This window comes from Ostrea edulis, chromosome 3, assembly GCF_947568905.1.
Source record: "Ostrea edulis chromosome 3, xbOstEdul1.1, whole genome shotgun sequence".
Taxonomy (NCBI): Eukaryota; Metazoa; Mollusca; class Bivalvia; order Ostreida; family Ostreidae; genus Ostrea; species Ostrea edulis.
The window spans coordinates 75,344,159-75,359,805 of record NC_079166.1 but is presented as its reverse complement, the minus strand read 5'-3'; the positions used below and the strand labels follow the sequence as shown (position 1 = coordinate 75,359,805).

At 35.5% G+C, this 15,647-nt stretch overlaps 1 protein-coding gene across 1 annotated transcript; it reads right to left on the bottom strand.

Moving 5' to 3' along the window:
* Nucleotides 1–3,119: 3,119 nt before the first annotated feature.
* Nucleotides 3,120–7,651, bottom strand: LOC125673339 (uncharacterized). Its single transcript, XM_056161112.1, has 6 exons — nucleotides 7,342–7,651; nucleotides 5,971–6,186; nucleotides 5,745–5,877; nucleotides 4,864–4,943; nucleotides 4,462–4,670; nucleotides 3,120–4,255 (listed from the first exon to the last, which is right to left on the bottom strand). Exons 1-6 carry the CDS (start codon nucleotides 7,610–7,612, stop codon nucleotides 4,112–4,114), a joined length of 1,053 nt encoding a protein of 350 aa, XP_056017087.1. The 5' UTR covers nucleotides 7,613–7,651; the 3' UTR covers nucleotides 3,120–4,111.
* Between the last annotated feature and the right edge of the window lie 7,996 nt (nucleotides 7,652–15,647).

The following is a 15,647-nucleotide window of genomic DNA, read 5'->3' as shown; positions in this document are numbered from 1 at the left end:
ACTGTTCGTTATTTTCACCTTTTCAACCGGAATCACATATTTCAATCTGCATATGTATTCCGATATTGAAAACTTCATGTATGGCCAGGCTTTGACCTCTCAAACCTTTGAACGGTAGAGTTGTTTGCCAAAATAACTTTCATAAAAGTGTCTAGATTTGTTATATGGATCACTGTGGAATAGTTTACTGTTCCTTACCTCCATTTTTGTATGTAACACGTTTTCGTTTACCTTGGGAAAGGGGTAGATTCATCTAATTGCTATATATATCAAAGGTGAAGATAAGAAACAGTGATCAATCTCATAACTCCTATAAGCAATACAAAATAAAGAGTTGGACAAACACAGACCCCTGGAAACACCAGAGGTGGAATCAGGTACACAGGAGGAAAAAGCATCCCCTGTCGACCGGCCACACCAGCCGTGAGCCCTACATCTTGATCACGTAAACAGAGTTATCCCTAGTCAAAATCAGTGTGCCAACAACGTCCTAAAACTCGGCATAGAACAAGTCAGACAATATTTGACCCAATGATATGCTGTATTGGCAAACTTGATAGTTATAACAATCATTAGAATTTGCGAAATACTTTAAACAAGACTGTTGAAATTCCTCTAACATCAAAATATTCATCAGTAACCTTTTTTCGATTTAGAAAATGATCATAAGCAGGACATACACTTAATGGGCATGTCGTATTGAATCGTTGAGAGATAGAAACACCATATACAATGGAATGTCCCTACATAAATATAGGAAGTTGACGATAAAGATGCTGCTGTGGTCATCCTGTTTAAATGAAGTTGAAATGTTAGATTGCCGTTTACATTTATGTTCAGTGAAATATGTAAGTATGAAGAAGATGTGGAGGACTTCATTTCTTTTATGTTGGGTTCATTGCGATATATCGATTCGACATATGAATGTATAGATCCCTATTATTGATATCACTCGCGTCATGAGAAAAGGCCCTTATGGTAAATTTTTCAGGTTTTTAGTTTTTCCTAGATTTTTACTATGTATAATTTTTTCTTCATAAAAATGCAAATTGTATGATGATATTACATTATTTAACGTTTAAATGACAATTTTGGGACACATCTGTAAAAATGATAGCAACGTTAAGGTAAAGAAATTGTAGCGTCATATGACGTCTTATATTATGCTGAAAAATTGCTTGCCAAGAAATTGATTAGTGTAATGTATTCATTCAAAACACAAATATTTGATCTTGTATTGTTTGAAAATGAAACATTTCATTGAAATGGTAAGCATTTCAATTTCCAACAATCTGGAACACTGGTAAAATCGCACAAAAATGACACATCATCAACTATACCATTCCAGATTAAGTTCACATTTACGCAATCATTTTACATATACGTTTAGAAATAACTTCGAACACAAATATACATGAATGAATAAATAAAGTTGAATAGTAAACAAATAAACATAGTTCAGTGACAATCAGCAACATTCCATTCCTCAGTCAAAGCGAGGCACGCTACATCTTTGACTGGGTCTTTAGCAAACGATCTTACCCGACGGTACCTGTAATTCTGTCTTATGAATCCTAAGATTTACAAATTCATTGCTTGAACCAATGTTGCATAATGTCAAATATCCAGCTATTTAACCTTTAGCCAAAACCAGAGGCAGTCTCCTGCAGAATAAATCAATAGTGGAATCACGTCACAATGTAATGAGCTTCTCGTCATCAGCAGAAGTCTCTTTGACAAAAGCTTGAGTGGAAATAATTGCACCAGAATGGAAATGGTGGTACTTCGAAATACTCGACAGATTACAAATCTTCTCAGAAATAAAAGTATTCCAGTCCCACCACAAGAACGTTTTGTCAGCGACGACTAAGCGGTGCTTCTCACTTTTACACTCTTCAACTATATTTTAATTCTGTTCCGCTATTAGTTAGATACACAAAAAGTCGGACGAATTTAAAGCATAAAAACTTTTGCCGTTGAGAGAGATTAATGAATGTAAGGGAATCCAGTATCAGCTAGATATGATGAAATTTTTATATGGTCCGATCAAAATGCGCCAACAAGAGTAAGACTCAATGAAAGAACAATCAATTTGTATGCACAAAGCATTATCCAACTCCAAATATATAAATATGTTCTATGTATAATGTTAATTCTATTTTGTATTGCTTATAGGAGATACGAGATTGATCACTCTTCGTTATCTTCACCTTTCATTCATTTATTAATTAATTACCGAGAAGGTATATGTGATTCAACTATTGCAAATGGATATGATATGGCATAATTACAACCTTATTAGGGCCGTGGGACAACATTTTAACCATCAACGCCGATCTCATAGTCTTCATCAATAACGTAGTGATTGCACTGCTTTGCTGCTACATATGTACTTCCATAGATGTTCTGAAAAGGTGATTTCTTCTTGATGACGTGACCTATAGAGGTTCTCTTGTCCAGAATGAATGGTCTGTGTATGAATTTGTGATGATTGATAATATTATATGATTAATGTGCCCAAGACTGTTGTTTTGAGCACGAGGGACAGTCCATCCGACGGTGCAAGTATAAGTGCTGTTTTCTCTAGGGAGATTTACACATTCACTGTAAACTTCATGTTAACTGTTGAGGTACAAAACATTTATACATCTAGTCATGAGGTTAGATTTTTCAATTTTAACAGTTTACATTCCGTTATCATGCAATAAGTTGTTTGTAATATTTGAAAACCGGTTTTCAAGCTAAGAAAAAGTCATGTGAATAAAAATAAAAAACAACATATAGACAAAGTCACACATGGTGTGGTAATTTGAATGTCTTTTGAAGCGTTTGAAGAAGTTTTTGCTTTGGTATGTGAGTGTACCTTTAAAAGTTTCCATTAAACGTATATAGTAAGTTTTTCCTCCTCTGAGACAGCGGTTACCACGCGGCGTCGATTAGATTATGTAAACATTCAAACTGAAATACAGCAAAGTCACATATGGTGTGGTAATTTGAATGTCTTTTGAAGTGTTTTTGTATACGAGACAAAGGCTACCACGCTTCATTGAATAGATTCATATTTACGATAGACATCAGATCTGAGGAAGGCGATTTCAATGTAAGAAAAAGGTAAATTGTTGACAGTCCCATCCTTCTATCATATTTTGCGGTATGGATATAGTTACAATGTTTTACAATATAACAACGTAACCACCAGTCATGCAGTGGTAAAAGGAAATACATGTACCGGTTGTGTAGGATTATGTACTGTTCACGCTTAGTGGTAATATCATAATTTGTATATCCAAACAGCATCACAACAAGTCAAGCCTAGCGACTATCATTATTCTCAGTACTTTGATTTAAAGAAATTGTTTAGATAATCACTTTTTAAAATGTGTAGAACACTACTAATATAATCATTCGAGAAAAAATGATTTAGAACAGATCTACCCCCACGGGTAGAATTGTATCTTTTACAAAATCATATATGTTCGAGGATGCTGGCAGAACTGGGGTGTGGGTTGTATATTTGACATCAGGTATTGCAGGTAGTGGCACGTTTTATTCCTCACTGTATCGGAAAATGACGTGCGTAAAGGAAAAGAGGTGTTTCGGTTTTTAACCTTTCTTGCAATGTGACTTAGAGACTGGGCCGTCAGGTTTTTATATGTTACCACATTCTTCACATGCTTCATATTGATATCATGCACAACGTTAAAATATTGTTTGCATACTACTCTTACAAGTACGAACCCTACGGCCCTTATTCAAAATGTTCATTTATGTTATTTTTACATGCAGTTATTTATTTTTACAATAAATACAAGATCTATTTAGTGACCCCATTTTTTCTCGGATTTTGACTTTTGGACGAAATAACACATCTGTTGAATTCTTTTGGCTTGTGGACAATACTAGCAAACTCCCCCACCTCACCCCTTTTGAAAAACGATACTACAAACCTTTATGGTAAATCGCAAGCATTCTAAAAATAGATTGATAATTTTACCATACAAATGAGGAACTATCAGCTTCAAGTCCTTAGCTAGCTGTGTTGATTTTCCACTGTTTTGTTTCACACAGTATATGAAACACCTTTCAATATGTAACCGCACTCTGTTGTTTTTCAGTGCTTTGTGGGTTCTATCAGACTCCCTGTGAATCCTTTCCTTGTGTGATTGCTATCAGACTTTTTCTTGATAGTTGGATCAACAGTGGCTTTCACCCTTGCAATTGTTGTTGAGTCGTTGTCCATGACTAAAGTCTGCACCTATATACAAAGCAAAAAAATCTTTTTAACAAATTTGATCATTTCATCTTAATCTTCATCGGTACTTGCAATATTTTCTTTAAAATGTTACCTTTCCACTTATTCAGACAATCAATTACACTAAAATAAGAACTTTTTATCATAAACAATTTGTTCCACCGGGTATGTTATAAATTGGATTTATTCTAATCTGAAAAATAACATACTCTCTGGTCTTGGTCAATTACATCCTGGAACATCCCACATGCCATCGCAGGTTCCATAGACTTTGCTGAACCAGACCAGTTGTGACAACAGTTGTGTTTTCTAGGAGTAATGCTTCTTTTTCGGGCAGACTCACAAATCCTGCATCTCTTGCTCATCACAGATACACCTATGCATTTTTTGGTTTTCTCGCCAATAAGGGATGCATGTCCTAAAAAGATTCAAACTATTGACTGGAAATAATCCAATTACCTCTATTAAACTTATTATACACACGCACTAACTAAATTGGCATATTTCATTGTTGAAAAAATAATGGAATGCACTTTTTCATATAGAATTTTGTTATAGTAATTTTGCAAATTCTATCCTGAATATGTATCCATGTCAAAATTTGCATTAACCTGTAAAACTGTTATAGACTAAACCAGTTCTTCTTTTCTGCCAAGCACCGTCAAATCCAGCAGTGAGGTCTCCATCACATCTACAATGGAGGATATTTGAAAATACTTTGATATTGATCTATCATGTATACATAACACTATAACAGTCTGTTATAGATAAACAAAACTATCATCAGTAATCAGATTGACCATGTGTATTATATGTCTTCAGTAATGTGAATGTTCACAATAGCTTTATAAATATTTATGAATTTCATTTTTGAAAATATACATAAGGGTATGAACTGCGATGCTTTATACCAGCATACATCATGAAGCATGTTTGCGCTTCATACCCTCACATACTTCCAAAACATGAAATTTATTTCTTATATTTATAGTTTACTTTCATTTCTGTTGGGAACATTTCCTGTCATTAAAATTAGTCGTACTATATTAGATTATTTATCAAGATTCATACACATATTGATATCAATATATAACACTTGTGCTAAGGCCTAATAAAATAATATGTCTGGTTCCGGTTCACTCCCTTGAAAAATGGGTAGTTATGTAGAGATTTTATTCTATATTTTTCATAATAATTTTTTAACGATAGATTTTAGATGAAAACACAATTTTCTTATACTTTCACTTCTTTGCATGTACCATTTATATATGGTGTGATAGATACCTATCAAAATTGGTAGGGATCACCCTAGTTTTGACAATTCTTACATATATATTTCAAAGAAAAAAATAAATACAGGGGGGTGGGAATCAATGCATTTGCCAAAATCATATTACAAAACTAGGGACAGTCGGGTAACTGGAAACACACATTTTTTTATTTGGCCTAATTGGACACAAATAGTTACATAGTGTTAATGCATTGCACTTACAATCTAATTTCCTCATCAAGATGTTTACTGCAGCTCTGGTCAACCATATCATTAAGATGAGTTGCGATTTCACGCTCTCTGGACTTCAAACTCTTCTGTGTTATTGTTGGTATATTCAAAGCAGCTAATAGACCTATAAAATTTAGTATATCTTGGTTTACCTGTGGGTCTTAGAAGAAAATAATCTGGTTTAGATATATGATGAAAAACAAAAGCCATTTTATACCAGCAGCCAATTTAGTGTTGACATCCCAAGCGCTCGTACATGTACTTGTCTTGTGCCTACTTCCAGTCGGTACATCATTCACCAGGCCACATTCTGAATAGCAACATTTCACTAACAGGATATGTGCTAGTCCAAACTTTTTCTCTCCTACACATTCCTTTAAATGGAGAGGACTGCCACACCAATGGCAAGCTTTAAGACCATCAGCAAGAACCACTGCATAGGAAACAAGAGAAATACTTATGTATGCCTAAAAGTTATCTTCACAAATGTGTCATTTTTTATTAGAAAGGTGTTTATCAATCAATGTGACTCACTACAACCAGAAATAGTTTTTCAAATCAGTATGAATTGATTTAATTATAAAAGATATGATGATATACAGTAAGTATATATGCCAAAAAGACAAAAAATATACAAATTGGATAAAAACATGATTTTCAAACAAAAAAAGGATAATTTCAACACACATGAACAAAAGATTCTGGCAGACTTGAACTCGAGATCTGCGGTTCACCAGTCCAATGCTTTAACCACTGAGCTACGATGATAGACAAACAATTCGATCGATACAAATAATTTCACATGTATGTTTAAGAGTTAGCATATATTTTAATAGTACCTGGTTGTTGCAAGTAAAAATGTAATATCAGTTCTTGCATATTTAATACAGTAGGTTGTATTTGAATTTGTAAGGCAGGTACCATTAGGTGAGCTTTAGAAATTATCCTTTGGCTTTGTACTCTGTTGGTATATATTATAAATATATAACACTGATGTTATCATTTTGGAAAAACATTATCACTCCATGGAAAGGACTGGCACGTACTGCAAGCTACACATATGCAGATGGAGATACAGAGGAAATATACACTAACCCACCCCCTTCCCCAGTAAAAATTCACAAAAAGTATACACATGCTTTCATTAAAACCTGATCTAAAATGTTTACAAATGCATTAATCATGGTGAATTAAGTTACACAATGAATATACCATCTACATGCATCAAACTTAAAGGCTTAATGTTTATCATCAAAGGGTCTTCAAAGAATATCCTAACAAGGATTCCTCTGATAAAATAAAACATCCCCAGACCCAAATGAATAGGGGCTGAAATACTGGCTTAGAAAAATCATATATGCAAAATAAAGATCAGATGTTAATCTCTGTTGCAATTAAAGGTAAATGACGGACACTTTGATAGTGTTTATGTGTCTAGTGAAGTATTAGTAACAGTCAGTAAAGGTTCAGGTTATATTGGATTGGTATTGGCTTATTTCCTGGCTATGATTGTTAGAACTTTACAAAGTCCAAGTTTTTTGTCGTTATATTTTAAATGTTTAATCATACTATGTGTAATTGTACCTACCTAACTCAACTATTCTACGTCCACATCGCCAATCTGATTCCTTTCCCTGGTCGTCTGCTTCCTGTTCGATCTCCGTTTGTTGACAAACGATGAGATCGTCGGTGCAGGTATACGTATGATCGTAGTTGGATATAGGCGTTAATCTAGTTGCGGTGGAAGAGTCTGACGCGTGTTGTTTATCCCATCGTGCGTCTCTAGCCCGAGATAAATTGTTTAAACGTTTAAGTTTCGCTTCTTTACAATATTTTCCTTGAAGTTTATGCCGCGCCATTGGCTACAGCTACAGTTGACTGCAGGATACGCTTTTTGCACGGTATAAATCAAACCGATCACGGTCAAAACGGTAAAATACGAAATGGTGAAACTGACCAATATTGGTTCCGTCTTTTACGATCGCATGTGACGTGCAGGTTGCACCACTCTATTAATTTTGCCTATATGTTCTTACCGAAATTACTCACCTTTGACCTGACCCTGCTGCCTTAAAGTAAACTTTTCAGAAGTTGTACTTTCACATCATGTAGTACAGTTCTTAATGAGCATTTTCATACCAAAAAATACATACACATCCAGCAAGGCGTGAGAGTTTGTTTACATCGAAGTCAAGCACGTGCAAAATCAGCTGGTCAAAAACCAAATCACCCACCTCTACAACAAAAATTCAAACAAATATTTAAATCCTTCTTTCATGGTTTTTACTCACAAAATTTCAAACACAATACTTGAATTTACATCTCATAAAAAATTAGAGAGCCTACCTCATAAGAAAAGTCCCATAAAACATGCAAAGTTCCAGGAATTATTTTCTTTCGGCCATGATTCGACGTGAACCTCCACATAAATAGATTGATGCAACCTGCAATAAAAATATGGTTTCTTTAAATTTCAATAAACTTCATAAAAAAGAAGTTGAATGCTATGTGTGTGTGACTGTACATTCATTTTTTTTTTTATTTCTGATCTTTATGAAGTGAAACAGGCCTTGGGTAAATGAGGTGTGTTTGGATGAAATTGAGTCCATTTTGAGCAATTCTGATAGAAAATGTGTGTGTGTGAAATTTGGATTTTTCGCCTATTTGTTTGTAATGGATGACAGTGATTTTTTTGTATATTGTTGTGGAAGGCCTTACCTTGTATATAGGAAAATTGTTGGTGATTTTGTGTGGTATACTTATATTTTATTGAGATTTGATGTGTAAAATTGCAATTGAAATGTGATGATGTTCTTGATTAAACTTATCAAATTTAATTAATGTGTTGTTCAATTCCTTTGAAATATAGTTGGTATCATGTAGAATTATCTTATCTTTAATTGTAATGGGAAGATGGGGAACATTACTCACTGCACCCAGCAAGGCATTCTGATTTTCCTGAACATGGTCAAGTTGAGCTGTCAAGGGGGGTCCTGTAGAAACAAGATAATACATATTGTCACTTTGGGAGATGTTAAGCATCCAAACATCAAACTCAATCATTAGATTTCAGATAACAGAAAGAGAAAGACAAAACTAGCATTACAGTAAAAAAATTGGTAAAAATGGAGGGAAAAAGTAAGGCAAAAAGTGGATATTTCAGAGTAAAAGATGGCCGCCGCAGGGGGTCAGCCCATGGAGGATGGGAGAGAAGGGGAAAAGAGATTAAATACACCAGGAAACAGACTCTGGAGGAAGTCAGTAAAACGGGAGCATGCATATTACAAGACCATGCAGACAGTAGGCAGCCTTTAAGCACCATCATGCAACTGTGGCCAAGGGGCACCTGTGACGAGACCAAAACTCCCTGCATCCCCGACAACGAGAAGAACACATACAGACTTTTTCACATGGGAAAACTGTGTGAAATGTTCAACTTAGCTTACCACCAGCACAAACTAGAGAGCCCAAACTGCCCAACCAACCTTCAATTTGACTACCCAGCTGAACAACAAAAGGGAGTCTGCTGGGTAGAGAGCCTAAAGTGCAAGTACTGCACTTACCACAGCCAGAGTACCAAACTCTACGAGGAAGTCGACACCGGAAAACGTGGACCCAAGCCAGCAAAGCCAAACCTATCTGTGTGGGTAGCCCTCCTGGACAATCCCATCATGGGAACTGGACTGCAGGAAATTTTCCATGCCCTCAACTGTCCAGCACCCTCAGCCAATTGTTTACAACAAAATGCAAACAAGGTTGGGCCCATGATTGTGGAAATGGTTTAGGAGGACTTACGAAGAGACAGGGCTCACCTCAAAGACCTCATCGAGAACTGTGGGTTCCCACGGGAGACACCAATACCTGTGGAAGGTGATGGGCGGTACAATAATCCTCTGTACTGGTCTCGAGACAGAAATCCTTTTCAGCCAGCAACCCAGGCATCATATACCATGTCTGAAAATGTAACGGAAGAGAAAAAAATTATTGGCTGCATCACCAAAAACAAGCTCTGCAAGAGAAGATCACACGAAATCCCATGCCCGGAACACCCTGGAAAATGCACAGCCAACCTACAACTACAGGATCCCATAGGGAGGGAAGACAAGGCAACAGAGGAAATCTGCCGGGAATTTCTCAACGATCAAGAGCCCACACTAATCAGCCACTTCACCACAGACGGGGATAGTGCTGCTTTCCGGGGCGTCGAGAGGGCCACGGCCGAGTCTGGTCTAGCGGTAGAATCCTTGAGGGATACCCGTCATCTAGCCCAGTCCCAGAAAAAAGCAGTTGACAATGCCAAGTTCAGCGAGGAAATGTTTCCTGGACGTACAGCTGCCCAAAAACTGGCCGTCAAAAGAAAATTCTCGGTGGACTTCATGAAGAGATGCACCGCAGAATACGACGTAGCAGTCAAGAAGTTCCGAGGTGACGCAGGAAAGCTGGTCAACACCCTGAGTTATGCCACGGATGCCATAATACACTGCTACTCGGGCAGATGTGGCAAGACCTGTGCCGAACACTCTCTCGTCTGTGGCGGCACACCCGAAAGACACTGGGCCAAAGACTACCTCCCAACCCATGCCAGAACACTGAACCCGACTGATGACGATGAGGAAACCTTACGCCAGCTCATCAACTTCCGATTCAGCCGGACAACACTCATAGCCACCAGATATGGAACCAACACTCAGAAGTCTGAGGGACTACATCGAGGGTATTCAAAATCCAACCCAAAGAATGTTACCTGTTCTCGGAACTTTGAGCCTCAGATCTTCTCCTCTATACACCGGATGAATCATGGACCCGGAAAATCGACTGCCCTCAAGTGTGCTGCGCTCGGTTCATCAATTCCTGAAGGCACTCGTCTTACGCGGCAACTGAAAAGAAAGCAAGAGTTGTACGAACACAGCAAACAGAGGAAAAGATCTAAGACCTATCGTACCAGGAGACAAGTCCTTGTGAGAGAAAAGTTCAAGCTATATTTCCAGAGAGGGGCCGAGACTCAAACAGGGTATCTGAAGGGCATGAGTGACCCCCCCCCCCCTTACCACAGTGTAGCCCAAGGACAAGTAACGAACACTCCTACAGTAAGCAGGAAAAAAAATAGTGTCGAGTGAAATTTGACTTACCTCGATTTAACTTTCAAAAAGACAATCTGGATATCCCGGGTGCTTCAGACAGACTTTAGGTACTAAATGTGTACATGTTTGCCTTTCGTTATTTATGTGTGGTGCTTCTAAACTTAAATGAAGTGGATTAATGCAAAGACTGTTGTGACATATGTGTGATACATGTTTATTATGTGGAATGTGTAATGCATTTGTATGTAACATGTACATGAGCCTGTGTGCCAATAAAACTTTACGTGTACCCTCTGGAAATGTTATTTTAACTCTGCCATAGATATTCCCCCTACCCCGTCTGTTTGTAGCCAAGTTAATATCATAAAAATTACACCCCAACCCATTGACCCTACTCCTATCTAGCTTCTCTAATAAAACTGCTAATTTCTCTTCTCGCCACGTGGCATCCATTGTTTTTTTTAAATATGTCTATGTAATTACCCAGACTCCCCATCTCGATTTAAAAAAGTACACCAAACACGTGTATATGTAAACATTTACCTCCCGGATTGCCTCGCTGCAGGTTGCACCACTCTATTAATTTTGCCTATATGTTCTTACCGAAATTACTCACCTTTGACCTGACCCTGCTGCCTTAAAGTAAACTTTTCAGAAGTTGTATTTTCACATCATGTAGTACAGTTCTTAATGAGCATTTTCATACCAAAAAATACATACCTATCCAGCGAGGCGTGAGAGTTTGTTTACATCGAAGTCAAGCACGTGCAAAATCAGCTTGTCAAAAGCCAAATCACCCACCTCTACAACAAAAATTCAAACAAATATTTAAATCCTTCGTTCATGGTTTTTACTCACAAAATTTCAAACACAATACTTGAATTCACATCTCATAAAAAATTGGAGAGCCTACCTCATAAGGAAAGTCCCATAAAACATGCAAAGTTCCAGGAATTATTTTCTTTCGGCCATGATTCGACGTGAACCTCCACATAAATAGAGTGATGCAACCTATAGCGAGTATGGCATTACTTTAATCATGTAAAGTACATACAAAGTTACACCATTTAGGTCCTAGACATAAGTTTCACAAAATAACTGATATCCGTATTATCATTATCTGACCTCAAATGTTTGTCTCAAATCAAATTGAAATGTTGAATTATAAGAATTCTAATTCTACAGTTCCATATATTATATCAGTATATTTGGATAATAGATCGGTTATATATATTTCTTCTTACATGTTTGTACGCTACAAGTATATATGACTGTACATAAATCTATATATGCAAGATAAATCAAATACTATAGTTATAAATATATATTCAATCTATGATTAATGTTGCATCAATAGTAGAAACAATATGCACTAAAATAATTAAACAATATCGGTATAACTAAATACATAAATAAATTTGAGTGATGTATAACATTTTCATTTGAAAACCTCTACGAATTTAGTAGACTGTGCCATTATTTGTACTCATTCAAGTAAATTAATGACATGTAATATTTAACTAGAATTCTTCTCAGGCATATATAAATTTTATGCTAGAACTGTCATATAATTATTTATACTACCAATGAACCCAGGATGTAAGCAAATACAACAAACAAGCTAAGCTTTGGTGTGGAGGGGTTTTTTTGGTGTTTTTTTTTTTAAGTTTCCGCGATTTTGATATATGAAGTTCAGGAATTTTGAGGTAGTTTTCTGTGAATTGTGACTTCGAAAGATAAGCACCCTTTTCTAATGACGCCAGTATGCAAGTTTCGACAGGACAGGGTTTTAAAAGTTTAATGCGACGTTGCGACACCGCCATGCTGTCATGAGTGAAAATGTTTACCTCTTACTGTGTTTGTCGTGGTGACTGAAAATCACTGCATGATGTAGGGATCTCAGAGGTTAATAAGGCTTTAATGAGAATTTCATTTTTAATGGGTAGTCAATTTATGAACGTTAAACGTACTCATTACCACTAATGACACATTAATAGCTCATTAGGTAATCATAATAACTTGCTACAACCGATTAACGTCTGGTGACACCGTTTGCTGCCATCCAGAAGCAAGCATATCTATACTATTCTTTTGGTTTAAAGAATACGATCTACCAATCAAATTGGATGATGCTACAGAAATGAGACTTTCCCACTGATTGACATCTTGATGATTTGATAATGTATAAATAGTGTAAGGAACTGAGTACCTGTGTGGATTCTGTGACCTAGATTTACCTGGAACAACGTTAGAGACAAAGGTAGGTGATCTGTAGTCGAAGGAGCTGTAGAATCATGTTGCATCAAATTCAATACGCTTTATTCGTGTTAACGATACGCCTTATTGACCTAGAAATGCTAAGAAGTGTTGAATTTTATATGATATTTGTTTTTATCAAAAATATCACATATGATAAATAACACGGTTCGTCTCGAGTTTTTCCCCATTCGATAATATCCAATTACTATGACACATAGAGCTTTAATAAATGCTGTGTTTTCTCGTTGACAATATCTATGAGAGCTATTTGAAAATTATTGAGACATTTTCCTTAACGTCTAAAAAAAACTGATAAATTTATGAAATTTCACCAGAATTTGATCAAGCACGTAAGAAACAAATAAGATATTTTTCTACTTCATAAGATAAGACTTTGCAATTGTCAACTGACCCGGAGCAACGAACATAAATGTTTCGACGTCATTGTAACGTAATGTAAACGTTAACTGTTTCTATAAGAATTATTCGTTTTCAAAATATTCTTCATTTAAACGGACGCATTTTCATGCTTAGCCGCCCATTTTTCATATACATTATTGTACCACTTGCTATCCAGGGATCTTACAATTTTTAGATTAGCTGGTTTCATTTCACTGAATTCACAGAATTTATTGCCACACAACTCCTTTCATATTACGTAAAACAGCTACATGTAAGTCCACCGGGACCAAGTGCGGACTGTACGGTAAATGTTAAAGCTTTTTAAATCCAAGGAGCTCGATCCAACGAGCGACTCGAACACTGCTGACATTAATTCTTCAATGATAACTGACGGCCGTCCAGCTCTTTTTTTTCACTCTGATTTGAAATTATCTCTATAAATCGCCAGCGATACACTAAAGTCCTCAACACAGATCTTCCTCACTCCGTTTGTTTTGAACGGGAATATTATCGAGCTCTACACAGAATTTTATGAACGATCGTTGCTCCGCCTTCACGTGAAAATTCATTGTCTTATTGTAAAAAATCCTGTGAACCATAAAATATTTCAAAAGTCTAAGTTATATATGAATAATCAATTATATGTTTCAAAATATCGAATCCCAAGGCAATAACTCTGTTTTCATTAAATTATTTGTCAAGTCCATTATGCGATATATTTCCTTTATTTTTCACCAAGATTTTGTACATTTTTTAAAGAAATAGTTTCACGAAATTGTTATGAATACTAATATATCGTTACAACCATTTTTTGTGAAATTTTGATAATGTTGTTTAAAGAAAATTGCAATTTTCTGAATTGATAACAACGTCAGATTTATCAATTGTTCTAATTGATCAAAATTTTATTGATACCGTAACATACTGATTTTATCAGTTTTATTTCTTACTAAGATACATTATTTGAAGAATCAACATTCAAATTAAAGATTTTAATCTATAATTCTAGAAGGTGAAATTACCTTAAATGAATTAACCCAATGGCTGCTTATTTCCGCAATTTATTTTAGAATTTACATGTCTAATTCCGGGAACAATGAATCTATAATTGTTATTTGCACTGCTGGTGGATATACAATGCAAGGTGAAGATAACGAACAGTGATCAATCTCATAACTCCTACAAACAATACAAAATGGACTACACAGTACAATTATGCAAAGAAACCCATGCTCAGTTTCCGATTATGCATTTGGACGCTTCATGAAATGAAGTATACAGAACAGTGTAAGAATGGTTTTTTTTTGTTTTTGTTTTTTTTTTTACATTACCGTAGTTTCAGAGTAATTGTTACTAACCATTAAAACATGGAATAATGTTGTTGTAGGTCCAGTAGCTCGTGATGGAAAGACTCGGAAAAGTAATGTGTATCTTCGCGATAATTCACGTCAGAAGTGTCCAGTGTCAGATGGATGGAGGTAATATAAAATAAAATATCAGTAGCACCTTTTTTTTATCACATCTAGATAGATAGTGAGAGGGTGGTAATATTTCTCTTTATTATCATATATTGCTTCTCTTAATTATCACATACTAATACGTAAATTGTATATTGTATAATGAATTACAAAACACCTTTGTTTAGAAAAAAAATATCCTTCTAAGATACAATGAATTAAATTCTACATGTATGAAATCCAGATATGTGCAACATAACATGTAAAAATCCCTGTAAATATTGCACGAGTTTATACACATTTTCTTCTAGTTGAAAATTGTACGTTTTTTGTTTAGAGTCATTATTTTTCATCACAATTATCAACATTTCCACGGATAATAATAAGTATGTATTCAAGGTGTTCGTATCTTACAGTTGATAGTAAAACTATATTAGAAGTGATGTCATCCAATACGCTAATCCAATGTATGCAGCATGCCTGGATGAACGTAAAATTCAGATAACGAGAATCAATGTTAAGAGAAATGACCAGGTGGACTTCTATTTTTAAGAACAAAAAACCATCCTCTAAATAAACACATGCATATATATATATATATATATATATATATATATATATATATATATATATATTATATATATACAAATAAGCAAAAAGAAAATAGATATTTGGGCAAAAACGGACCGCTAAAT